The sequence below is a fragment of the Daphnia carinata genome, chromosome 6 (genome assembly GCF_022539665.2).
Source record: "Daphnia carinata strain CSIRO-1 chromosome 6, CSIRO_AGI_Dcar_HiC_V3, whole genome shotgun sequence".
NCBI classification, from domain to species: Eukaryota; Metazoa; Arthropoda; class Branchiopoda; order Diplostraca; family Daphniidae; genus Daphnia; species Daphnia carinata.
Genome location: NC_081336.1, coordinates 975694 through 999334, shown reverse-complemented (window position 1 = coordinate 999334; position 23641 = coordinate 975694). Strand labels below are relative to the sequence as shown.

The window sequence follows — 23641 nt, the reverse complement described above, 5'->3', positions numbered from 1 at the left end:
TATTTTGTGTAAAACCCAATCGAATACAGACCGAAAATGAAAACAAACAAACAAACAAAAATTTAAATCTAGAAATAGGTTATCGTAAAATCGTTTTCATTTTCGAAAGGAACTGCGTTTTTGTTTGATCCCGTGAAAATTGACCTGCAAGTCGAAGGCTTACGTGCAAAGCTTAATACCAAATGGGCCTTTAATACATAGTGGATCCTTGGCCTGGTCTCCAACACACTGCATTCCTCCTCTTGGTGACAGCCAGCAACGCATCCTCGGGTCCATTTCTTGGCCGTCATTGCCGACGCAAATCCTTCGGCCGGTTCTCGTTGTGTAGCACACCCGGATTGGATCCATTTGGTTAGCACCGTCGTTTCTCACGCAGATTCTTCTACCGGATCTCGAGGTGTAACATGCCCGGATTGGATCCATTTCTTGTTCATCGCTACCGACGCAAATTCGTCTTCCGGATTTCGATCTGTAACACACCCTGAGTGGGTCCCTTGCATAATCACTGCGTTTGGATCCGACACAGAACCTTCCAACGCAAAATTTAAGCGGCTCGGCTTGTTCTTCAGCATCGGCTACATCGGAACCGTCGATATCGTTGGTGATGGATGGATCGTTATCCCAGAAACGGCCGTAACCAAACGGACGGTAACCCCAGCCGAAGTATGGGTAGCCCCAAATGGGATCGGATCCCGTTGAATCATCAGCTGCATCTCCCGTTTCTTCTTCGGCATCTCCGATGGAACGTTTGTATTTTTTGGGCTGTTCCATTTTCTTGTATTCTTCTTTTTGCGGCTGTGGTTTCATTGGATACTCTTCTTTCTTAGGTTCCATTTTCATTGGGTATTCCTCTTTCTTCTCTGCGTAAGGAGCCGGAGTCGTGGTGGGCATTTCGTATTCAGCAGGAGCTTCGTACTTGGTCGGTTCAGCCAAGCTGATCGAAGCCAACCCGCACAGGATGGCGAACACGAAGGGACCCTGTTTTTAACATTGGGGTTTTGTTGCTTGCGGGAGATCATTTCTGTAAGTTATTAGATGGGGTTTACCTTTATCATCGTGAAAGTTGGTTCGTATAGCTGATGGATACAACCTGTCGATGTCGGAATCGGATTCCGTTCTGTGTTTCTACCCAAACTCAACCGTTTTTTTTATACGGACGGCATTGATCGTGTTACACACGCAAAATGGGCTGAGTTTGTTTTTGTGTTCGACCTTCAGCATAACTATTAACACTTAAACAATTAAGCCTTTAAAAAAGTACGTGTCGTTTCTCTCGAAAAACCTTGCATCGCAAACGAACTCGTTCCATTGTTGTACATCACTACCTCCGTTATTTTACCTGTGTCATTTCTACGAAGCAGATGCGATTCCAACAGGTGTTGCCATCAAAGATGAAAATATAGCCTTGTGTTGTCCTTGTGTATTGCTCTCTTCGCATTTGGCAAACAACATCTTCTGCTAGGCAACCTTCATTATCAAAGTACTATAAAGCGGCATCGAATTGATAGAGACAGGAACAGTCAGGCGTTCCACAACACCATCGAGACTAACGTCATGAAGGTATCGAAACATTAAAACATTAACATTTGTTCTGTTAATTGAATTCTCTTTCATCAATTCGCAGGCTATTTTCTTCTTAATCGCTTTGTTCGTTTTCGGTTTGGTTGTCGATGTGACGTCGATGACAACCGAAGATGACGAAACAGCTGACGATGAATTCAATCACGGATTCTCAATGGCCGATGGAATTGACGAAGACGATTTTGAAAGTGATCCGCAGGTGGATGACGAACAGGAAAGAATGGGCGATCCTCTGCGAGTCCGCATTCGTATTCGACGTCCATTGTACACCCCACCTGTTCTTGGATTCGGTGGATATGCTGGACTTGGTGGGTACGCCGGGCTCGGAGGTATTGGCCTCTCTGGCGGACTTGGACTGGGTTTCGATGATATCGAAGACAGCAACGTCCGTGCAGAGGAGGACGAAAGTGCGTTAGATGCTGATGATGATCAATATGATGAGCCTTTACGCTTTGCGGATGATCGGATGGAAGATGCGGCCAACTTTCGCCGGTTAAAGATGAAGTCCCGCGTGAGCCCACAATTGGACAGCAAACGGATGAGATTGGCGATGATGCGATCAGAAATGGCGCGTCTGCGTGGCATCTACCCTCCGCTTGCCAGTCGTCGGTTCACCTTCAAAGGCAAATGCTTATGTAGATGCCCTTAATGTCGTTGAAGAAGGTTCCAAGTTACACGTCCGACTGTTTCTGATTGTGATCCCTTTTTTTTTTTAAATCTATGGTTCCAACAATAACAAGTGGATGTATTTTGTGGGAGAATCAAATTAATTAATACACAACGTTGAATTGCATAAACAAAGAGTTCTGTCTTGTGGAAATTTCATCGATATTTTCGTTTTTCGATTCGCTCAGCATAAGAGTATATACTTGTCCAAGTACTTTTAGTTGATTGAATATCGCTATAAAATATTATGAAAATGCTTCGATATGGATGGGAATTCAATCATTACATCCCGCATACGATGAATAGCAATTTGATTCAATTGGCAGCTAGGACATGAATAAGGGATTGATGCACCCGTTCAAAAGTTAAATTAAATCGTTTCTACTTAAAGGGATTCAATCTTTGTTTTGCTGGGCAAATCATCCGCCTTTCACCTTTAATTAGCGAGAACAATATTTTGCCGATTCTCCCGACCTTGATCAAAGAGAAAGGTTACACGAATTCGATGAAGATGTTATCGAAATGATTACACCTTGGGTGATTCCCCTAAAAACATTTACTGTCTTTTCGTTTTTCGCGCTTCCCTATCACCAAAAACTATTCCTCAGCGATGTATAAAAAGATGTGCTCTTCATGGTGGTTGGTATCAGTTGATGGTTTGTTCTCTTCAGCATCGACAGCAAACTTAGTCCAACAACGATATCCAGCACATCGCCATGAAGGTATGCATTTCTATGTTTCGCTTAGCAATCTTCGGATTGTTGTTTCTAAAATTTCATTTTCCCTTCGGCAATTCAAATTGAAGGTTCGCTTTATTCTGGCCGTCCTGTGCGGAATGCTTCTGGCCGTGACGGCGCTTACGTTCGAAGATGAACCTGTAAACGACCTGAATGATTTTGATGATGGATTTACGGACACGACATCCGACGAATTCGAAGATATGCTGCAGGACAGATCCAAGAGATTGATAGAATTCGGGAGCCGCCGTCAAGACGCCGAAGAAGACGACGACATGATGGATGACCCGATGGCCGATGAATTTGAAGAAACGTTGGAATCGTCTGATGCTCAAGGCTGGAGAAGAGGCGGTGGAGGCTGGAGGAGAGGCGGTGGAGGCTGGAGGAGAGGCGGAGGCTGGAGAAGAGGCGGGGGATGGGGAGGGGGCCGCGGAGGCTGGGGAAGAGGCCGCGGAGACGCTGAAGAAGATCACGATATCCTGGAAGATGATACGGACGAAACTCTGTACGACGAGTTAGACGACACTTCGTTTGATCCTCAGGGTTGGAGAGGCCGTGGTGGTTGGGGTGGATGGGGTAGAGGTGGATGGGGTCGTGGTGGCTGGGGTGGATGGGGCCGTGGTGGATGGGGCCGTGGTGGATGGGGCCGTGGTGGATGGGGCCGAGGTGGTTGGGGCCGTGGTGGTTGGGGCGGATGGGGTCGAGGTGGTTGGGGCGGATGGGGTCGCAGACGTTTCTGAAAACTTTGTAACATCGGACATCACTAAGCTCTGTTTACTTAGAACATGTTACATTCTTTGACTATGACGAAATGATATGAAATAAACGAGAATAGCGAACTTCATCAAACTCGTTGCCCCGTGTGTAAGTCACCGCTACGTAAGTGGATGTAACATTACAAGTAGATATCTTGGCTCAGTATAAGATACACAGTTTCATTCGATAGTGGCTCAATTCATCTGTTATTGATCATGATTATTCATTGTTGTATTAGTTAATTAACAACCAAAATGACTCAGTTGCTTGCTGTGGTTTTGAACCCACTTCCCGGATGATTGAGAAACTCTTTTGGATCGTATGGAGGCGATACAGAGACTGATACGCCTCCACACCCAACAAAACGATTAAGCCTTTCATTTATTCACGAACCTATCTTGATATCAAACACGATGGCAACTTACTGGACGAAGGATAGTTCAATAATAAGCTATTTCATCATTTCTTGTTTGGCAATTGGTCCTCTATTTTGCTGGGCACAAGCCACCTCGAGTAAAGAAGAGCTTTTATCATCTGGTAAGTGATTTTAACTATTTAATTTTCCCAACTTGATTACACGCACCGTCGTGTAAATGGATTTGCATAAAAGACACGTTTCATTTTTAAAACGAGCTACGAGGTCTGCGTACACCTCCGTGCATCTTTAAAAAGGGATTACAATGTTCACGCCTCTACAAATCATTTCATATTCTTTTTCCTATCCCTCTTATTTGGAGACGATGAGTCACATCGAAAAAAAGAAAATTTTGGGCCTAGAAGAATTGTGTTTATTCTCCTTATTAATGGGCAAATGTTGATGAGAAATAAGGAGCTTACTAATGTTGGGCTGTTGCAGCCACGTGAATAATAAATGCCGTAAGCCCCTCCGGAATTAATCAGAACCATCTGGCCGCTCTAGAAATGTTTCAATAAAAGAGATTTCAAGGTCTTATTTCCTCTTAACAAGGGACGTACGAAAATTTGAATAGCGAGTCGTGCAAATTCTGTTTTGTATTAGAGTAATTAAGCAGCTGTGTCTGAAAAGATTGAATTTATTCTTTTAAAAAAAAATGTACAGACAATGAGTTGAATTCAGCCAAAGTGGATCAGAGACTCGTCGTGAGGCCGGTCGTTCGTGAATTGCCAACGACGCGTCACGTGCGATCGATTGATCATGCAGATCACGCCGAGCAACTCACCGTTTCTCTTCGCGAATTGCCTATCGTCCTAGACCTTCAATTAAACAAGTAAAATCTATTTCAAACGGCAGGGAATATTGGGAAAACCATGTAATAACCCTTCATTTGCATAAAACGTTTTAGAGATCTAATCCCGCATAATTTTTACGTCCATCATCACGGAATTGAAGATGTTTGGAGATCAGAAGAATTTTCGGCACAGTCTTTTCCCGTGTGTCATTATAGGGGAAGGGTACGGAACGTGTCCAATTCATGGGTGACGTTGTCTACTTGTTTTGGCCTCAGGTGAATACCCAACTCTCTCGATTCGATATTTTCATTTCCCAACCTTGCGCTACATTTCAATATTTTCGTTCCCTATGGAACTACACGTCAGTCTTTTCTTACTCAACCTTTACACGGCATTTAAATATTTTTCTCAATCCCTAAGCCTTTCGCTGCACTGAAAACGTTTCCATACCTCTACACTTCATTTAAATATTTTCCTCCTTTCTTCTCGATGTTTCTACCCTTTTCTACCCAACCTCTTCTACATTTCAATATTTTCATTATCCAACCTGTTTTTTTGTGTGGGTTATTTGGCAACTGAAGTGGCGCGGTTTTTGATGGCGCTCATTTATTCTACATCGAGCCGTTGAACAACACGCTCGACGGTGACCACTCGTGGATTCCACACTCGCAGCAATTGAATTCGTCCTTCACGTTTTGTGGTATTACTTTTAATTTTTCGTTAGATACCAAGTGTATTTATTTAAAATTGTTGAGTGTAGATGAAGATCATCATCGGTCATCGGAATGGCAGAGTGTCAAGGTATTTCATTGTTCAATTATTGATAAATATTAAGATTATGTGACTGTGAAACAGGTGAAAAGACAAACATCAAATCACGTGGCTGTCCACAATGTCGAGTTGGTGTTGGTTGTTGATTACGCCATTTATCTGAGAAACAATGGTGATATGTACAAGATTTTGAAACGTGTATTGGACATTGTCAACGTTATTAAACAGGTAAGAATTAATTATTCAAAGTTACGTTTCCTTATTAAATGATTTCAATGACAGATTTACTCGTCCCTGCAAATATCGGTCATGTTAGTGGGTGTCATCGTTTGGTCGTCAGGTGACAAGATCAACATTGACAAAGATGCAAGCCAGACCTTATCCAAGTTTAAGGAGTACCGGCACGCACACCTGGAAACTAAAGTTCACGACAACGCACAATTGATGACGTAAGTAAATAATAATTTAATGTATTCCATTCTATTCTTACCTGTTAACTTCTCAATTCAGTGGCGTTGATGGCAAACATTTCGGTGGTCCCGTTGGCAGGGCTTACGTCGGGACGTTATGCCACACTCACGATTCTTGCGGGATTGCTGTTGATGATCCAAATTCTCCAGCGGCTATGACAGCATCGATCATGGCTCACGAAATAGGCCATAATTTCGGCATGCATCACGATAATGAATCTTGTTCATGCCCTAAAGGCGATTGCGTCATGGCTGCAGCCATCGGGTGAACTTCCATTAATTTAAAATAATATTAATTTATTTTATTGAACTGATAATGTGCAGGCAGCCAACAATGCACTGGAGCTCTTGCAGTCGTCAACTCATTCAAGATTATACGAGTGACGCCAGATATAAATGTCTCCGTAATCGACCAAGCAGGTGATTTGCATATCGCGTTAAAAAGCCTATAGTGTAAGTTGATTAGTTTTCACGGTATATTAATTATGAAAGGTGCGGGAATATGGTAGTCGACCCCGAAGAAGAATGCGATTGCGGCCTGCCCAATTATTGCCGGAATCACTGCTGCGATCCTCACACTTGCAAATTCAGCCGGCGAAGTCCCAAGGTTCAATGTGCTGATGGCGGTTGCTGTAATCTTGTGGTACAACATAATAATTCAAAGTTGAACGTGAATTCAAATTTTTTATGCTAAAGACTTGTCAGTTGGAATTACCCGGAGTCGAATGTCGTTCAGCGGAGAACGAATGTGATTTACCTGAATATTGCCTGGGAGATGGCCCTACGTGTCCGCCTGATTTGCACAAGTTCAACGGCATTACGTGTCAATCACGCAAGGTGCATCGTGATCCTTTATTTTCTGATTAACTTGATTCCTTTTTTTCAAAATGGGTTTTGTATCTATGCAGGTTTGTGTTGACAAATGTTGTACGACGTATCTGCCAGGTGGACCGGTACTGTGCCCAGCAAATTGCACGAACGGGGGATTCTGCAATAATTTAGGTAAATGCCATTGCCCTGATGGATTTAGGCCTCCATCATGTCAACATTACGGAATGGGAGGTAGCGAAGACGGTGGGCCTTCTGTAGATCCGAAAGGTATATTTTTGCGAATTCAATTTGTTACAGAAAATGTATGTGATTCAATTTTTCTTTCAAGTCCGCCGGCTATTCCAACTCGAATTGTACGTCGTTTTCTTGGCCATCGTTCCAATCGCTGGATTCTTGTTCTTCGCCTTTTACTTCTTCCTCAACGACGAGCAAAAAGAGTCCTTTTGGGTTTGCGTTCGCCATCGTTTCGGACGTGGAGGAAATAAAGGATCCGGCATCCGACTATTTCATCCAGTGCCGTTGATTCAATCGGTCAGCATCGAAAAGCCGATCGATGAGCTGCGTGAAAAGCGCCATTTTAGCGACTGGGTGAAGAATCGTGTTGGGTTGACATTGCCCAGCATCAATTTTTTGTCTGCGAATGGCCCGTCTTCCACGATATTGTCGCCGGCTAGCGCTTGTTCGACGGCCACCGTCACCCTCAGCGCTCTCAATACTCCGGATGTGGCGCTATCGACTCCGAACGCGTTCCTGGCTGTTACGCCTTCGCTGGATGATAAAAAACAATTGACTCCTCCGGTTCCACGAATAATGCGTCCAGCTCCGCCTCCGCCGCCCAAACAGACAGCGAGTGCTGACGATAGTGCCAAGTCAGTCAAGAGCAAGTTTCCTTTGCCTGTTCCATCAAGTTCGGCCAAAACTCCGTTCCTGTGACGCGTTTGTCTTCGAAGTGCGAAACGATGTCTCCGCCCACGGTTCGTATCACCCGAAAGTTTTTGAATCAATTCCCTCACTTTTTTTTTCTTTTTATTCTTTTTTTACGTGATTTACATCTTGTCAGTGGCAATCGTCTGAATCAAAGTTTTATTTTTTTCGTTTGTGTTTAAAATGTAGAACAATTTCATGTTGATTAATCAACATGAGATTAGTTTATCAAGTGTTGAGGCAATTGAATTCGAAATCATTTTCTTTTTACTTTGTTCGTGTGTTAGTGTGTTACTCTATTCGGTATGTTTTCGAGTGGAAGTTTTTGAACAGGTAGGACATCATCGATTGGAGGATGCAGCACCAAGAGTATAGACGATGGGTGGGTCACGATAGACGGGGAGCGGAGGCAATCCGTGCAGGCCAATGCAAATGAGCTGCATCATTTGTAGTACAGTCAAGCATTCCTCCCACCGGAGATGTGTTTGATGACGGGATCCCGCGCATTCCAGAGATTGGTAAAGATACGTAGCGCAGTGGACCGGAGTGTTGAATAACGGAGTGGTGGGCGTCTGACCGCTGGGCGTGAACTGGAAACCGAAGAAACAAGCGACGGGCATGACGCAGTGATGGAAGACGTGAAAGAAAATGATTTGCTTGTTTTTCTTGCGAAAAATGAAGAAGAGTATCGAGCAAGTCTATAAACTTGGACACGTAGAGACTCTAGCTCATCAGAATGGATCGGACGGCTGTAGGAGGGTTCCAGCGGCTAGCAAAGCGGATTGTAATGGGTGGTCCATAATAGATGATATGTGTAGCAGAACATCCAGCCGTTGAAAAGCCTCTGAAAATGTTGAACATCTCGTAACTGGAAAGGCGAATGTTTCTTAATAATCACCCTGCCGCGCTCCCAGTTTCTACATTTTTGAACGCGAGCAATAGTTAAACGTTACGTGGAAATCGGCAACTAAGCTATTCTGCAATCGGACCAATTACCAAAAGTCCTGAGTTACCTTTAAGATTGTTGAAGTAATGCTCTTTGATGTCTTTGGTCGATGGACTCGAACCCAACGAATTGTTTCTTTTATACGTCGATCAGCTGTTTTGTTGGAGTGGTTCATGTACGATGCAATATCACTTATTGCGTGCACTTATTGCGTGGGGAGGAGGAATGTTTGCTTGCCTTGGATATTTAACCTTCCGGTTTCATTTTCACAGGTAAAAGCGTTTGACAAAACATTGATCGATAGTATCGGCAGTTCTAGGGAAGCCAACGTGATGAGTTCGGCTGTGTGCGTCAATGTTCTCGAAAGTAAAATTCGTTTGTGTATTTTAGAGAACAAGTTTTTTTGCGGGGGTGTTGCAGTGTTATGCCATTGTTTCTATTGTAACGTGTCACGTTCTTGTTTCACGATCGCTGAATCGGTACATCTGCACGGTTCTCGTGAAAAGCCTTTTGTGTTTACATTGTACGCTTTGCTGTGCGCTGAATGGATATTGATTTTCTTTCCCTAGCGTTATGCCGGGTTCACGTGGATCGACAGAAAAAAAAAAAAAAAATTGAACAAGACAAGCGAAAAGCAAAATTACGCATCGCTGCGCAATGACGTCACTGAAATGTTGTCCGTCACGTGACAACTAGAATGTCGTAAGCTTTCGGAGCTGTCGGATCGCACGTTTCCTGTTGGGCGACTATAGCCGGATTGGACGGAGGGTCCGGAATAGCGGAGGCGCATGAAAAGGGCAACGCAAGTAAATGGATCTATGTATTTTTTTATTTAAATTTAAACGCTGCGTTTAATCGATTTCGACTTGATTTGCCCATCTTTAATTTGTTCTCGCTTTATACTCTACTTCCATCGCACTCTCTGCAGCTGCGTTTTTAATTTCTTGTCTTTGATCATCTTATCTTTTTCTTTTTTTTGATTAGTTCGCTTGCTGGATTGGCGTTACGCAGAAATCATTCTACTTGGCGAGATGGCCCTTAGCGATCGCTGTGTTGCCCGTCAAAGTCGAGCGGCGAAAGTGAAGCACCGTACAAATGGGATTTGCGTGTCTCACTTTGCACTAATTATCATTGGTATATCCATTAGGTTTTAAGTTTACGTAGGAGCGGGCGTGCGTGTGTTATGCCCGTGCTACGTGCTTCAGAAATTGGCCGAATGCTTTCTTGATCGCCTCCCATCTTTCCATTGTTACTTGCGCTGCTGAATTTTTCGGTTAAGAAAATTGCAGCAAGTTTACGATTTTATGGCAGTGGAGTGCTTTTTAGCTTAAGAGGTTGATGAAAGGTTTGCAAAACTACGAAGTAGGTTGGTGTATTTTGTTACTGAAAACGGTGAATACTCGTGTGTACCTCGCTGTTGCTTTTAAAAGGGTAGATGTTAAGAAGAATAGCAATAAGAATCGACAAAGGATTATTGATATTCACACAGTGAATAGGTATGTGAAATCCTATGTACTTCGTTCGTGTTAAAGATGCAACATCATTTCGTACACGTACAATGAATTTTATTTTTAGTATAACAACCAAGTCTTTACCGTTGAAAAATACTTAAGAAAGGAGGATAAACATTGTATAAAAGGAGGATAAACATATCTTGAGTCTGCATTTGCATCTAATGAAGTTTACAGACTTATCCTCGTATGAAAGTTAAAGAACACTTGCTCCATTTCACCTAACCTGGTGATAATTGGCCATTTATTATCGTCGGACAAATAGCAATTCGTCAGTGCGAGTAGAGGAAATTTTCGCAATCGTACCGAAATGAATCAAAACTTTCAATAATCGATTGTTCTATCATCTGATTGAATTACGTTTAACGTAATAAAAAAAGATGCGATGTTTCCCGAACAAGATTTTTAGCAACTATCGATTTGTTATCGCTTGACTAGGTTTGATGTAAGACTTTGCAAGGAAAAATGACCGTGATCATTTCATTCCTTTTAAAAAGATAATATTAACATTGAATAACAAATACGTACTTAGGCAACCAAAGATTCTGTTGAATATTTCAAAAGATTTATGTTATAACGGGATGTGGTATCGAGTAGTCGAATTATCCGAAAGTAAGTACACAGGTCTTTTATGGCTTTACATCGTTGTTGCTTTTATCCGAGAAGGGCAGCCGGTTATTGGAGACATGCGCTGATTAAAATAACATGAATAGCTAGGGATTTAGTTGTCGTGGATACACAGATGTTGTCCGAACAGAGATACTTGAATAAAAAAGAAAGACGACTCCTTTTTTTTTGCTATGTATACATTGTAGAGGCTTGTTCGCGTATATTTCTTGCACTGTGTTTGTACCAAACTTCTTGCAACTGCTAATGGAGATTGCGTTTGCATAAACAAAGAAGAAAGGCCAACTTGCAAATGGTTCGTTCATGACGTGGAATTTTGTTTCTACCGTGTTCATTTAATTTGCTTGCCCTACACGAACTCGTTTGTTAAAGCCGTTAGCATGTGCGATAAAGTGCTTGTATTATTCGTTTGAAGGAAACGGTGCAATTACATCGAATCAATTGTTTAGGCCTATACTTTGTCTCACGTGCCATTATTGATCGAAATGATTTGAATACTCAAATTTCAGTGACTGGACGAGTTTCGAGATACTTTTTGATGTTCTCGTGGCTCGAGACTCTTGCGAGCAGCGCTGTTATGTTGGGACAATCGTTCAACACATCGGGATTCTTGCTGATCACGAACGAGAAGAACGCATAGCAAGCTATATCGGCCCAAGTGACATCCTTGCCGACGAGAACACCTCCGTTCTTCGCTAACTGAGCTTCGATGACAAGCATGTGCGGGATCATCGTGTCCGTCATGAATTTGTTCATCAGAATTTTCTGCTTCTCGGGATCGTGTTCTTCGTACACTGGCCGTCCGACTAAGAATCAATTACATGAAAATAGAAAGTTTGAAAAAAATGCGTCGCTGCAATTATTAATTACGGATCATAAAGTCTTTGATGCAGTCGGCGTACATGTCGACCTGTGCTTGTTCCCAATCGTCTTTGCCGGCCAGTCCGTGTTGCCGGGCAACGTAACGGGCGATAGCGTAGGACTGGCTTAAAGGCTTACCGTCTACTTCGAGAACGGGCACCTGCCCAAATGGCATACCTAACGTAATATTCAATTCATATCACAGATCGTTATTTAAATATCGAATATCGCTTTTTTATTGGTATACACTTACTTGCTTTCAATTGGGGCCATTCGCTCTTTTCGAAACGGACATCCTCGAACGCCACTCCGGCGTAGTGGAAAATCAAACGGGTTAACTCGGCCATTCCGCGGAAGTTGAAATAATGCAGTTTATATTGCGGCATTTTTACGAGTTAGCAAATGGGAGCTGATGACGATGCGCTTGGAGATGCGATGATTGATTAAAGTGGCTTTTGTTTCAATGGGTTCTATTTATCTTATACTGGATGGGATTTGTTTTTAAATAAAAAAGAAGGAGCTCGCACAAGCGCACAAGATGAGGTCGTGTAACGATGGATACTAAGCAGTGTTCAATGGATCGTATCGGATGTCAATGAATATTTTAAGGCTGTCCATTGTGCGTACAGACTGGACGTTATGTAAAATTCAGATTGGGGCTGATACTAAAAACAGTCAGATCGATTGGTGCTTAAAAGCAAACTTAGCAAGTCAGACCGAAATATTGGCTTTTAAGAACTCGGAAAATCTAAAAAAATTTCATTTTAGTTATTGTAGTTTTAATTTAGAATTTAAAACGTTCATGATTTGCGCATCAATTATGCCGTTGTTGAATCAAAAGCGAAGGATTGGGGTTTTAGCGCCACCTCTTTGAAATCGAATAAATCCAAAACTATACGTTTCACGTAAAAATAAAATCATATTTCGTGATCTTCGTTTAATTCTGCATCTAAATCATGTATTTTTATAGCTATAACTAAGTGTTTTGAAATTTAAAACATTTTTGGGAAAAGTCGGGGTTATTTCGTCGGGCTTATTTTTTAAAGCCTCATTTTTTTAATCAACGTCAAATTTTGATTTAAATTTAAATTAAATTTAGCCTAATAACAAAATTAAATCCTGATCCTGAATAAATCATTTGTTTATCCGTACATCGCATATTTTAAGAATTAAAAGGAATCAAAGCTCAATCGTATTATAAAGACTGAAGAGCGTTGATGTGAATTTCTGAAGCAAACGTTTTATTTTTCGTGAAAAACATAGGCAAGCACAATCGACTGGATATCAAGCTTAAAAGAAAACTCATCAATTTACAATGGAATTGGTTATGAGCATTGCACACACAGAGAAATGTAGTTTAATACCATAAATCGATTTATTGATGCTCATGAAATTTTATGATGGTAAATCAGGCAGTCTCCATCGATCCAAAACGATCCCCAGTTTCAATTCGGCAACAAAAGCCGACGTTAATAGTTGATGCCTTCGTCGTTGTTTCCCAATGTCTGTACGAGGACTGATTCCATTGGTGAACTCGATGAACGTAAACAATAGAATAGACAGAATCGATGGGGCATATAAAAAAAAAATGCGTCTACGAGACAAGAGGAAGATGAATCGATTTTAAGTGGTCGTTTCCCGCGACCGATGGATGTCACGGGGTAAAAGAAGATGGATACATTCTTTAGGTCTCTATTTTTGTTTGGCGCACATTTATTAGTATATCGATTGTTTTTCCATCGCAACTGATGGATATAACCTAATTCGGAAGCGATAAATGCATTCTATTATACAGATCTGTTGACAAGTGCTAAGGGTCAGTAGCCTAGCGAGAGAACCATAAGATGACGCAACAAAACATAACCAGTTCTATTGTTAGCTTTCGGTGCTTACAAGCCTTTCAACGTTAAGAGTCAACGTACGTGTTGGAATGCGCCGGGCGTATCCAATTCCGCTTAGACCCAAAGTCCGGTGAAATAAAGGACAATGATATTTATCTACGCAGATTGCCAACGAAAGAGAATGCAGAATTTTGTGTTAACATTTTAACTAATATATTTTTCAACGTTTTGACTTGATTTTGTAACAATAAGAGTTTTAAATTTCAGTTTTGGGACGAGATTCAACCCACTTCTTAATGTTGGGCAGCTCTTCGACAAGAGCAATCAGACTCTTCAGATGTGACGCATCTTTCAAGAAATCTTCGCCGAATTTTTCAACAAGGAAGGAGAAGAAACCATAGTAAGCCAAATCAGCCCAGGTCAACTATGAATGCAAAGTTAAAATCATCCTTGTTCGTAACTTTAATTAGCAACATGTTGTCCTATCATTTTTACCTCTTTGCCAACTAAGTGCCCAGTACCGTTCTTCTCCAATTGCTTCTCAACAATAGCAACATGAGTTGCAATGGTCTCAGTCATGAATTTTTCATACAATTCTTTCTGCTTCTCTGCATCCTTCTCCAGGAAAGCTGGTCTCATGCCTGACAACAAGGCTTTTGTCACTCATGAAAGTTAAATACAATAATATGGTCATTTACCAGTCATCAAGTCACCAATGTTGTCAGCGTACATGTCAGCCAAACCCTGCTCCCACTCATCCTTTCCAGCAAGTCCATGTTTCCTGGCAAGATATCGAGAAATGGTGTTTGATTGGGCAAGCATTTGTCCATCAACTTCCAGGACAGGAACTTGGCCAAAAGGCATGGCTATACAAAAAAAAAACAACAATACAATAAAGCCATTGAACATTGTCATCATTTTGCACAATGAACTTCTACTCACTGGCTTTGAGAGCAGGCCATTCAGTTCGCTCGAAACGGACATCCTCAAACTCAACACCAGCCTGACTCATAATAAGACGAGCCAACTCAGCACGTCCTCGGAGATTAAAGTAATGAAGTTTGTAAACAGGCATGTTGAACTAGAGAAAGAAAAAGTAAAACGAAAAATCAACTTGCTATCAAACTGCGCAGTTCGGCTGCCGACAAATGTCAACAACAGCTGATCGATGGGGGGCGGCTCAAAGCCAAATACCTCTCACGAAATTTATCACGCGCATCAAAACATTTACAACAAAATCCTTTCTATCTACTTACTCAGATCAGGCGTGTGAGCGACGAATCGTTGAACGAGACTGAACGATTCCGAATAAATGTTACGCTGTTTTTATACTGTTCATGTGAGCCTATACGGCGGGAAAGGATTGCGTGAATGCCACAATTGCCACGTGTACTCAGTAGGAGGAATTTAAAAGGATGTTTTTAATAAGGGGGGAGGGCGCAATAGCAAAACGTCATTCCGTATAACACTATCTGCTTTGTCCCCCCCAAGGATATTTCTTTAATTTTTGCGTCACGGTTCTTCTAATGCCGCTAGCGCGATAGGCAGGGCGTCTCTTTCCAAGGGCGATTACTTGGCTATACAATAATCAACAAATAAAAAAAAAACCGAATCTATTCGGTTCTAGACGCTATCGTTTGAGGCTATGAATGACTAGACAGCCAGACATGTCTGGTTTTTTTTATTTTTGCGACACAGGCCAGCCACAGATGCATGCACATCGATTCGATGTCAATTAACTGTCTACCTCTAAAAAAAAGATACTTGATCACTGCTTTTCACTTTGTTAATGGGACTGGAAGATGTGCCGTTTTTCGATTTCTTTCTTTCCCTCCACCGATAGTGGCTTCATAAGGAAAAGGTAAACTACGTAAGATATGTTTTGAATAAAGACCTTCTGAATGAAAATAGAATAGAACACACGCCAATGTCTCCATTTACAAAGGAAAATACAAACAAGGAAAAGTTTTATTTGCTTTTGAATGCTTGCTGTGTTTGAATACACGACAGCTATGACGCACGAAACCAACAGACCTGCAACAGGAACGTTTCTGATTTCGTTTTCGTACAAGTGTGTGATTACCTTCGTTTGACGTTACCCTTTAATGCCTTAACTGCTGATTACAAGCCAAAGGAAGCCCTGCCTTTATCGAAACATCAATACATCAAAGCGTGTCAAAACTTGGAAGTGAAATTCGTTCTATAGAAGTTGAAATTGTGATTATACAGTTCTAGTCCTCTAGGAAGCCACATACTTGAACGATGAGTCAGCAAATTGCAATGTGTGCATCATCAGCCGCGACCGAGGCCATCATTTTTCATTTTTGTTCTGGTCACGATTTTTCACGTCTTCAAAAAGCTGTTTGATGCCAACATTCTTTATAGCCCATATACGTATTCTTGCGAAGACCGGAAATGCCCCCGTCATCCTGATTTGCGTGTAATATAAAACACAAGAATAGGGACGTGCATTTCGCTGGCTTATATTTGATGGCTCATTGAATTTTTCCAAAACCAAACCGGGCATGGGGCAACTTAACAACAGATGTTACCCAGGATTACATAATATCTAATGGTTAAATGGTCATTTAATATCTGATTCTCTTAATTTTCTTCCGGGTATTTGGAATTCCGATAGTCCGTCCACTTCTTGATATTCGGCAGAGCTTTGACGCGATCGATCAAAGCCTTCAAACGCGGCGCGTCTTTCAAAAAGGCACTACCGAATTTCACTTCCATGAAGTCGGAGAAATACGCGTAATAAGCTAAATCAGCCCACGTCAACTGTAAAATGCAAGTAATACAAGTTATTACTTCCAACCGGCCAGACGCCAACGTTTCAAGACACTGCGGAAATGGACTCACATCGTTGCCGACTAGATATCCGGTGTTATTCTTGTTCAATTGCTTTTCAATGAGGACAACGTGATTGGCAATCGTCTCGGCCATAAACTTTTCGTACATTTCTTTCTGCTTCACTGGATCCTTCTCCATGAACGGGACGGCCGCAGCTGCTCAAGCGGAGTTCAATGAAAGCTTCAATCATTTTCAATTTTAGTTTTGCTTTTTTTTTTAAAGGATTATACCATTCAAAAGATCGTGAATGTTGTCAGCGTACATGTCAGCCAAAGCTTGCTCCCAATCGTTCTTCCCAGCAAGGCCATACTTCCTAGCGAGGTAACGGGCGATGGTGTTTGACTGGGCCAATACTTGTCCGTCAACTTCGAGGACAGGAACTTGGCCGAACGGCGTGGCTAATAAAAAAGATTTTTGCATGCTCATTAGAATACGTGATTGCATTTTTATTTTGCCTTCAAACGATATTTACATACTGGGTTTAATGGCGGGCCATTCGCTGTGAGGGAAGCGGATGTCTTCGAATTCCACTCCAGCCTGATGAAGAATAAGACGACTCAGCTCGGCACGGCCTCGCCGCGGGTTGTTGAAATAGCGAAGCTTGTAAACGGGCATGCTGGACGGGAACTTTAACGTGATCAAACTTGAATTGAATAATTTTTTACTGAGACTTACGTGGAGAGCAATGGAGATCTGCTGGAAGGACACTGAATCGTTTGCCGAGGGCGTCCTGTTATTTCTCCTTTTAAACGTTTTCATCGTTTGCGTTCGTATCCCAAACGGCAAGGCGTCCTGCCTTAGGGGATATTACGCAATGACAATCAACAATTTAAAAATGAGAAATGATTCCGCATTCAGCAGAGGGATCCAATAGGGAAATGGCTGATGAAATGCTTCACTTATCTTCCTTCTTTAACACGCCTGTTCACGATGACTTGCTTATTTTTTTTTGTACAACAACAGTTGTGTCCTTCGTTCTCGACACTATCAGTTCAGGGTTTTGCATATGGACGGGACGGACACGATTCATCCGCTGTTTACACAGCCACGGCCAAGGGCATTGCCATAGTCTAATTAACGAATGTTTTTCCTAAACAAAATTTCATTATCTCCGTGTGGTTTGACAATCGTGCGGTACCACGTGTTTTAAAAAGTACATTCACGTACGTGATTGATTCTTATGCATCTTCAAATGATACGAGGGGGATAACTGATTATTTCTTATCACTGTTATTCTCTTTCTGTAATCTCGGGACTATGATCTAAAAATAAACGTTCAAAATGCATTGCCTGATCGTTATTGTAGCACAACAAATAGTAGTAATATTTTGGTCTGCTATAAGTGGATTCGAACAACGCAAAGCCTTTTCCACGAAACTAAGATAAAAGGCTTTTTTTTTGTGGAAATCTATATCGGTAAAATACATGATGTTGGAATGGCAGTGGCAGAACGATCGACATGGAAATGTGTTGGGTATTTCCGACCGTGCCCAACGCAGACGTCTAAAGGCTACGAGAAAGTCTAAAAAGAGAAAGTTCTGAACATGTACGTCCCTCGATACAGTATTCTGAAAATTCGCTTTTAAAGACATGATTGATAATTGAACTCGCAGTAAGAAAGAAACGAATGGACGACGATGAAAGATGTTCATATGGTGGGAAACGAAGGGCCCTATATAAAAGCTATCGTAGCGAATGAGCTCAGTATCGTATCAGACATCATGGCTCTCAAACAGGTACCACATTTCATGTACCGCAATGTACTTAAATGACACATGCAATCAATTGTTTTCTTTTAAAGGTATTTCTACTTTTGGCTGCGCTTGGCGCTGTGATGGGCAGACCGACGGACATGGACGATCCTTCGTTGTTGAAGCCAAGTGAGACATCAGAAATGGGCAAGTCTGATCTTGAATCTGAGCATACTGGAATGATGGGCATGAACTACTATCCGCTTGGACGACCCATGGCGTTCATCCCGGTCTATTACTTACCTCCTCACGGCATTGTACCTAAACTGAGGCTACGCCGGCCTATGCAGAAGGAAGGCGAGGCAATGCCGACCATGGTCTTTTCAAACCCAAAAGGCTGCGATAAAACGATGCCCGAGAAAGAGATGCCATTACAAGCTGGGCAAGCAAAGAACTTGCAAGATCTTAACCCTCCTTCCATCGCTGCACAACCTGCCCAGCCAATGAAGAATCCTGACAAACTAATGAGCACGTTACCTAATGTAGAAGAACAAAGGACACACGAGAATGCACCGATCATGAATGCGCAGTCCAGTTCGCTTGAATCTTCGGCTGGACCGATGCCGGCATTGGATAAGCCCATTTCGAGAAGTATTGAGAAAGATCAGGAGGATGTGATTGGTATGATGGATGCCCAGCGAGATCTTGTTCCTTTGTCAGAGCCATCACCTCTAGCGATTCCAAGATTGAAAAGATCTCCCCAGTTTCATCGTCCACCATATTATGGATACGAAAGGTACGGCTACGAAGGCTATGGCGGTTACGATGGCTACGGCGGGTACGATGGCTATGGTGGTTACGGTCCTTACGGCTACCCCGGGTACGGTGAAGAAATCATCGATATTGATATCGGAATGTATTGAAAATGTTGAATCAAATGTATAGTTCACTGAATGTTTAATGATAAATAAAACTATTAATTGAAGTTCTTGTTTATGAATGATGTTTATGATATGATTTATGAACGTATTTTATTTCGTATGATGGACGTAACTTCTTCAAAACGATTTAGCTGCGACCGTATCTTCTGAGAAATGCACTGTCCAGTACAGCAAATTCCCACGAATTTAAAGAAATAGTATTGGCCGCTGTTTCTATTATTTGATGGCTCGTTTCAAAATAGGCAGTCGATCAATCAGAAGGGCACAAAGTCCCATGTTTCTATTGCTCCATTGGTTTTTCACCCAACAATCAAAGTCTATAAAAAGCTGCATTGCAATTCAGTTGAGTCTGTTATTCTCGTAATGTATTCCAAACAGGTCCGACAGTCCCCTACAATCAGTATTCGCAATTTCAATTGGCTTTTGTCATTCCTTCCAGGTATTCGTAACGGGCATGGAGAAGGACGAGTCACTCCATCCATTGGATCAGTCCCAATTCATTTAATCTATGGTACTGGCATTGATGAATTTTTAGCAGTTACAAGGAAGATCCCCAAACATGGACCTGCTCCGTACCCATCCATCCGGCCTCAAGCATCCTACTCGTGAAGCTGCCTTTTCTTTACTCATCACATTCCTTGTACTGTTTATGTAAACGACATTGCGTCCGTCATCGTGACTTGGTCATGCTTTCTTGTTTACATTTGCCACAGAGTTAACACGGCCCTCTCCACTCCTTCTGGAAGTGTCGTTCATCTAATCAGACTTCAGGATAGGCTGTCACCACCCTCGCATTTTACAATGATCGTGGCCTCCAAAATATCGACACGGGAGGATCCGAGAATGCTAATAGCAATAGCAGAAAGATCAACATAAACATGTTGGAGTAGTTTACGACAATACCCAATGTGTTTGAAATTCGCCTGAAAAGTTCCCGAGTTCAAAGCAAATTGTTGCTAGGAAAACGTAAGGACGACGATGATACGCGCCCAGCATATTCAAGAAATGCAATGGCTATATAAGGGATGTTCCACAAAAAAAAACTGCCCAGCATTGAATGTGTCATCATGGCTTTTAAAGAGGTAAATCGTTCGTTTGCTGCCCTATTTCAAAAATACACACACACACACACACCATTGTTTTCCATTAAACGTACTTGTACTATTGGCTGCGCTTTGCGTTGTGATGGGCACACCGGTGGAAAAGGAAGGCCATCACACGGAGTGGAATCGCACAGCGGAATTTGGCGAATCTCGTAATGAATTTGATCGGAATGAAATGGGAAACGTGGTGAAGTACAACCTGTTTGGACGGCCGATGGCATTTATTCCAGTCTATTACCTGCCACCGTACGTTATCGAACCGAAACCGAAGAAGTGGAGGCCCGTGCAGAAAGAAGGTGAGGCAGCCCCCACCTCGGCCTATTCAAGCCCAAAAGAATAGGACGAAATGACGCCTGGAACTGAGCCACCATTGCAATTTAAGCAAAAGAAACTAGAAGGTCCCGAAGGTATTCGTTGGGGTCATGAGAATCCTAGCGTGATGGACGCCGAACCAGGCCGTACATCTATACCCGAACTATCACGATGCGCCATTCAAAGATCGAAGTGATCTCCTATATTTTCGATGGGACCTCTTTTTGGCGGCGGTGCCTACGGTGGCTATCCCGGCGTCCCTGGCGTCGGTGGCTATCCCGGCGTCCCTGGCGTCGGTGGCTATCCCGGCGTCCCTGGTGTAGGTGGCTTTCTCGGTATGTATCCGCCTCCCAACATGTACTCCCAGGCGTAGTGTTACCTATAGACGGTGGATATATTTCTGATTGAAAATGTTGAGTCAAATGTTTGTCCACTTTGGAAACTTTGATGGAAAATAAAATTGTTGGTGACCCGCTGACGAGTTCAAGTTAAAGGCTGGTTTGAATTGCGGAAAGGAATATTTACTTAGCTGGTTCTGAATGTTTTGTTGTACAACATGTAAAATGTACAGACGCATAAAATCATTAACATAGTGGTGATCACAACTCTACTCCATCGATATAGAGCGAATCGTAAGGATCGATAACGTCCCCTCCCGTCTTACAGCCTCCCCAGCGGGTTATGCGAAATGGGCCGAAATGAATTGGGTTACATTAATATTTTCTCCATGATCCACCAAACGAAATCAGTGCATTAATATCTTGTTAAAAAAGAGAATGTTTGTCATGTGCCCGTATCTTATCTTCGTATACGGTACGTAATTGAACATGTGAAACGATGTAGAGTCGACCGCGTCTTCCAGGAAGACCAATGTCCAGACCAGCAAATTACCACGAATTTGCAGACAATATTTGCCAAGTATTTCCAATACTTGTTCGTTCCAGTTCGAAATAGATAGTCTCATAAGTCGACGAAGAGTAACGTTGTGCACAACGCGTGTCCTATTGGCTGTAACCAAACAATCAAAGTCCATATAAAGCTGGTTGCAAATCAATCGAACCTTATTACTCTCATCATGGATTCCAAACAGGTTAGACAGCTCGTCTTTGTAATCCCGCAATCGCAATTTCAATTGGTTTTCTTGAAATAGGTATTGATGCTGCTCGTCGTGGCCGTGTGTGCTGTGACGTGCAGACCGTTGGAGAAGGACGAGTCTTCCATCCGTAGAAACCCATCCGTAGGAATAGTCCACATTCGTTTCATCTCCGATGCTGGCGTTGATGAACTTTTGGGCATCTTCAATCCAGAGGCACTCCAACGTTCTCTAGACAAATTGCCAGAGAAAATCCCTTCGTCCGATCTTGGTAAGCCGATGGAAAATCCATTGGACCAGAAGAAAAGCGAACCGAACGTGGAACGTCCACCCATGGAGAAGGACGTTAAAGAGAATCCCGTGCATCTGATGGAAGAGAAAGAACGTGAGAAGAATCCTGTTCGTTTGCCCGAACAGAAGGAAAGAGAACCTATCTTGGAGAATCCATGGAAAGAGGAAGATGCAGGGAAGGAAACATCTGAACGCGAACAGATTCATCGGCGACGAGAAGTGCCCAAGAGTGAATTACAAACGGAATTACATGAGCCGAAATTGCTGCACGAATCACCAGACAAGATGCAGGAACAAAAGGGTGGCAAAGATTTCATAAAGAAACAAGAATTTCATCACGAGATTCCGATGGAAAATCCCCTTGAATCGAAACATGTTGAGCCAGAAAATCTCAATCCTGAAAAATCGAAACTTGGTTCAGAAAAATTGAATCCTGAAAAATCGAAACTCGGTTCAGAAAAATTGAATCCTGAAGAACCGAAACTCGGCTCAGAAAAACCGAAACTGGGCCAAGAGAATGTGAATCTTGAAAAACCGAACCTCGGCTCAGAAAAGGAGAATGTTGAAAATCCGAAGCTCGACATAGAAAAACCAAACCCTGAAGAACGGAAAGAGAGGCCTGACGTGTCAAAGGAATCGGAAGAAGAACGAAAAGAGAAAATCTATAAGTCAAAAGAATCGGAAGTAGAACGGAAATCGGAATCATTTCCTTCGGCATTACTACCACCAAAAGTCATGTCTAAACGGAGGCGTTCGGTGTTCGACGGCCTTCCTGTGGGTGATGTTGCAATGTACGATGAGAGGTCTCATTACCGTTTACCAGGCTCCACAGACATCCAATTGAGTGAGGATAGGCCTCGTTACGCAATGAGTGGAACGTATGGCGACATGTCTCGTTATAGGGTAGATGACCCGTACGGCGATTCACGCTATGGAAGACTCGATAGCATGGGCAGGCCAATCTACGACGATAGATACGGATCCTATGGAACTGATACCCTTGTTGATATCAAAATGAAATAATGCGATGTGGTGGAAAATGAATTGTACTCTTTGATTTTCTTAAAATTCTATACCGTAATTTTTACTGTTATTTTTTGGTTTGTTATAAATTTATCTCAATGTAGTTGGTCGTTTTTCAATACATTTCTTGATGGATGGGATGTTACCAACATGTTTCATTAGTTTTTTTCAAATGCTGGTGGCCGTATCTATAAGTTTCTGCCCGTCCACGGACTTTAAAGTAAATTGGTTTGTACTTTTTCATTTCCTACTTCGAAGGAAACTGGTAGTTTTCACGACGCAATGTTATTTGAAGGGATGATATTCAATCGAGGCAGAGAAAACGACAGATACAGATAGGTTTGGTGGCCAATCCTTAAAACCAACCATTCTTATCTGACAGCTGAGATAAACATGATCGTGAGCTCTCAACAACTAAGCTGTTACCATGCGCTCACATAAAAATATAGTAATATATTGCGTTTCATTCTGCAGAACAATGACCATTGATCAGTCTCGTGTTTTGGAGCAGGGCAGGAGCTTTCAAAATCAGTGAAACGATATAATACTGAAGTTGCATTTGAAATAGATGTATCAATCAAATCCGCAATAGGTTACAAA

General features: G+C 42.2%; 7 protein-coding genes across 9 annotated transcripts; 4 read left to right on the top strand and 3 right to left on the bottom strand.

Annotated features, from left to right (window-relative positions):
• The first annotated feature begins 1554 nt into the window (after positions 1 to 1554).
• Positions 1555 to 2230, top strand: LOC132088024 (uncharacterized). Its single transcript, XM_059495583.1, has 2 exons — positions 1555 to 1560; positions 1625 to 2230. The coding sequence occupies exons 1-2, from the start codon at positions 1555 to 1557 to the stop codon at positions 2228 to 2230; spliced, it is 612 nt and encodes a 203-aa protein (XP_059351566.1).
• Positions 2231 to 3187: 957 nt separating this feature from the next.
• On the top strand, positions 3188 to 3724 carry LOC130689506 (rRNA 2'-O-methyltransferase fibrillarin-like). The gene has a single exon (XM_057512449.2). It carries the CDS (start codon positions 3188 to 3190, stop codon positions 3722 to 3724), a length of 537 nt encoding a protein of 178 aa, XP_057368432.2.
• Positions 3725 to 4140: 416 nt separating this feature from the next.
• LOC130689655 (disintegrin and metalloproteinase domain-containing protein 12-like) lies at positions 4141 to 8105 on the top strand. The gene is made up of 13 exons (XM_057512592.2): positions 4141 to 4277; positions 4819 to 4987; positions 5063 to 5224; positions 5531 to 5649; positions 5710 to 5750; positions 5805 to 5948; positions 6003 to 6169; positions 6231 to 6455; positions 6515 to 6610; positions 6683 to 6833; positions 6887 to 7027; positions 7099 to 7288; positions 7350 to 8105. Exons 1-13 carry the CDS (start codon positions 4154 to 4156, stop codon positions 7952 to 7954), a joined length of 2334 nt encoding a protein of 777 aa, XP_057368575.1. The 5' UTR covers positions 4141 to 4153; the 3' UTR covers positions 7955 to 8105.
• A 3325-nt stretch (positions 8106 to 11430) lies between these two features.
• LOC130689693 (glutathione S-transferase 1-like) lies at positions 11431 to 12348 on the bottom strand. The gene is made up of 3 exons (XM_057512633.2): positions 12144 to 12348; positions 11900 to 12067; positions 11431 to 11835 (listed from the first exon to the last, which is right to left on the bottom strand). Exons 1-3 carry the CDS (start codon positions 12274 to 12276, stop codon positions 11528 to 11530), a joined length of 609 nt encoding a protein of 202 aa, XP_057368616.1. The 5' UTR covers positions 12277 to 12348; the 3' UTR covers positions 11431 to 11527.
• Positions 12349 to 13920: 1572 nt separating this feature from the next.
• Positions 13921 to 15141, bottom strand: LOC130689692 (glutathione S-transferase 1-like). 2 transcript variants are annotated; one of them, XM_057512631.1, is made up of 5 exons: positions 14988 to 15141; positions 14674 to 14812; positions 14430 to 14597; positions 14227 to 14372; positions 13921 to 14155 (listed from the first exon to the last, which is right to left on the bottom strand). In XM_057512631.1, the coding sequence occupies exons 2-5, from the start codon at positions 14804 to 14806 to the stop codon at positions 13988 to 13990; spliced, it is 615 nt and encodes a 204-aa protein (XP_057368614.1). In that variant the 5' UTR covers positions 14807 to 14812; positions 14988 to 15141; the 3' UTR covers positions 13921 to 13987. The 2 variants fall into 2 exon arrangements, with proteins under 2 accessions (XP_057368614.1, XP_057368615.1); XM_057512632.2 differs by lacking the exon at positions 14988 to 15141 and having other exon boundaries at positions 14674 to 14873.
• A 1057-nt stretch (positions 15142 to 16198) lies between these two features.
• On the bottom strand, positions 16199 to 23548 carry LOC130689690 (glutathione S-transferase 1-like). Of its 2 annotated transcripts, none has more exons than XM_059495806.1 (5): positions 23544 to 23548; positions 17064 to 17203; positions 16818 to 16985; positions 16597 to 16742; positions 16199 to 16515 (listed from the first exon to the last, which is right to left on the bottom strand). In XM_059495806.1, exons 2-5 carry the CDS (start codon positions 17200 to 17202, stop codon positions 16336 to 16338), a joined length of 633 nt encoding a protein of 210 aa, XP_059351789.1. In that variant the 5' UTR covers position 17203; positions 23544 to 23548; the 3' UTR covers positions 16199 to 16335. The 2 variants fall into 2 exon arrangements, with proteins under 2 accessions (XP_059351789.1, XP_057368611.1); XM_057512628.1 differs by lacking the exon at positions 23544 to 23548 and adding an exon at positions 17263 to 17287.
• On the top strand, positions 18305 to 19262 carry LOC130689507 (uncharacterized). The gene is made up of 2 exons (XM_057512450.2): positions 18305 to 18323; positions 18389 to 19262. The coding sequence occupies exons 1-2, from the start codon at positions 18309 to 18311 to the stop codon at positions 19199 to 19201; spliced, it is 828 nt and encodes a 275-aa protein (XP_057368433.1). The 5' UTR covers positions 18305 to 18308; the 3' UTR covers positions 19202 to 19262.
• Positions 23549 to 23641: the final 93 nt, after the last annotated feature.